The sequence below is a fragment of the Numida meleagris genome, unplaced genomic scaffold (genome assembly GCF_002078875.1).
Source record: "Numida meleagris isolate 19003 breed g44 Domestic line unplaced genomic scaffold, NumMel1.0 unplaced_Scaffold490, whole genome shotgun sequence".
NCBI classification, from domain to species: domain Eukaryota; kingdom Metazoa; phylum Chordata; class Aves; order Galliformes; family Numididae; genus Numida; species Numida meleagris.
In genome coordinates, this window is record NW_018364706.1 from 1 (window position 1) to 629 (window position 629).

The 629-nt window shown below is 68.2% G+C and overlaps 1 protein-coding gene across 1 annotated transcript in view; it reads right to left on the reverse strand.

Moving 5' to 3' along the window:
• Nucleotides 1-6: 6 nt before the first annotated feature.
• Nucleotides 7-629, reverse strand: part of TRPT1 (tRNA phosphotransferase 1) — a gene marked incomplete at its 3' end in the record, with an annotated part of 5,144 nt that continues 4,521 nt past the window's right edge. The window contains exon 3 of the mRNA XM_021383695.1: nt 7-183. Coding sequence (XP_021239370.1) covers nt 7-183 — 177 coding nt within the window. The remainder of the gene's footprint in view (nt 184-629) is intronic.

Sequence of the window (629 nt, forward strand, 5' to 3'; positions counted from 1 at the left end):
TGTGTCCCCTCCCCGGTTCCCCCACCTGCAGTGAGTGCCCCTGGTTGGCGCGGATGCGCAGGGGGTGGGGGCGCAGCGCAAAGCGCCCTTTGGGGTCAGCGTCCACCACGCTCCGCACCTCCTCCTCCGACACCCCCACAAAGCGCGGCAGCTGCAGGAGGGCCCCCACCTCCACGAAACCATCTGGGACCCCCCCCCCCGCCAACAGACCATTACCTGGGGGTCCCGGAACCAGGCTCAAGGGGAATGAATGGGGTCTGGGGGGCAGGGATGAGGAGTTGCAGTAAAGGAGCATTCAGGGGGTCCCAGTGGGTCTGGAGGACCTGGTGGGGGCAGCCCAGGGAAGGTCCTAAGGGGAACTTGGAGGCCCTGGAGTGGGGAGGCTCTTGGAGGTTCCTGAGCAGGGCCTAGCGGCACTAAGGTGGTCTTGGTGGCACTCTGCGGTCCCAAAGCAGGCCCAGGGGAGCCCTGGGGCATCTGGACGGCCCAGGGAAGGTCCATGGGGGCACGCGGGGGTTTCGGGTGGCTCCTGGTGGTCGCAGGGAGGAGCACGGTACATCCCTCTGGAGCCCTGAGAGCACTGTGGGGCACAGCTGCGCACCCTGGGGGGCCTCCTGGGGGCATCCGCT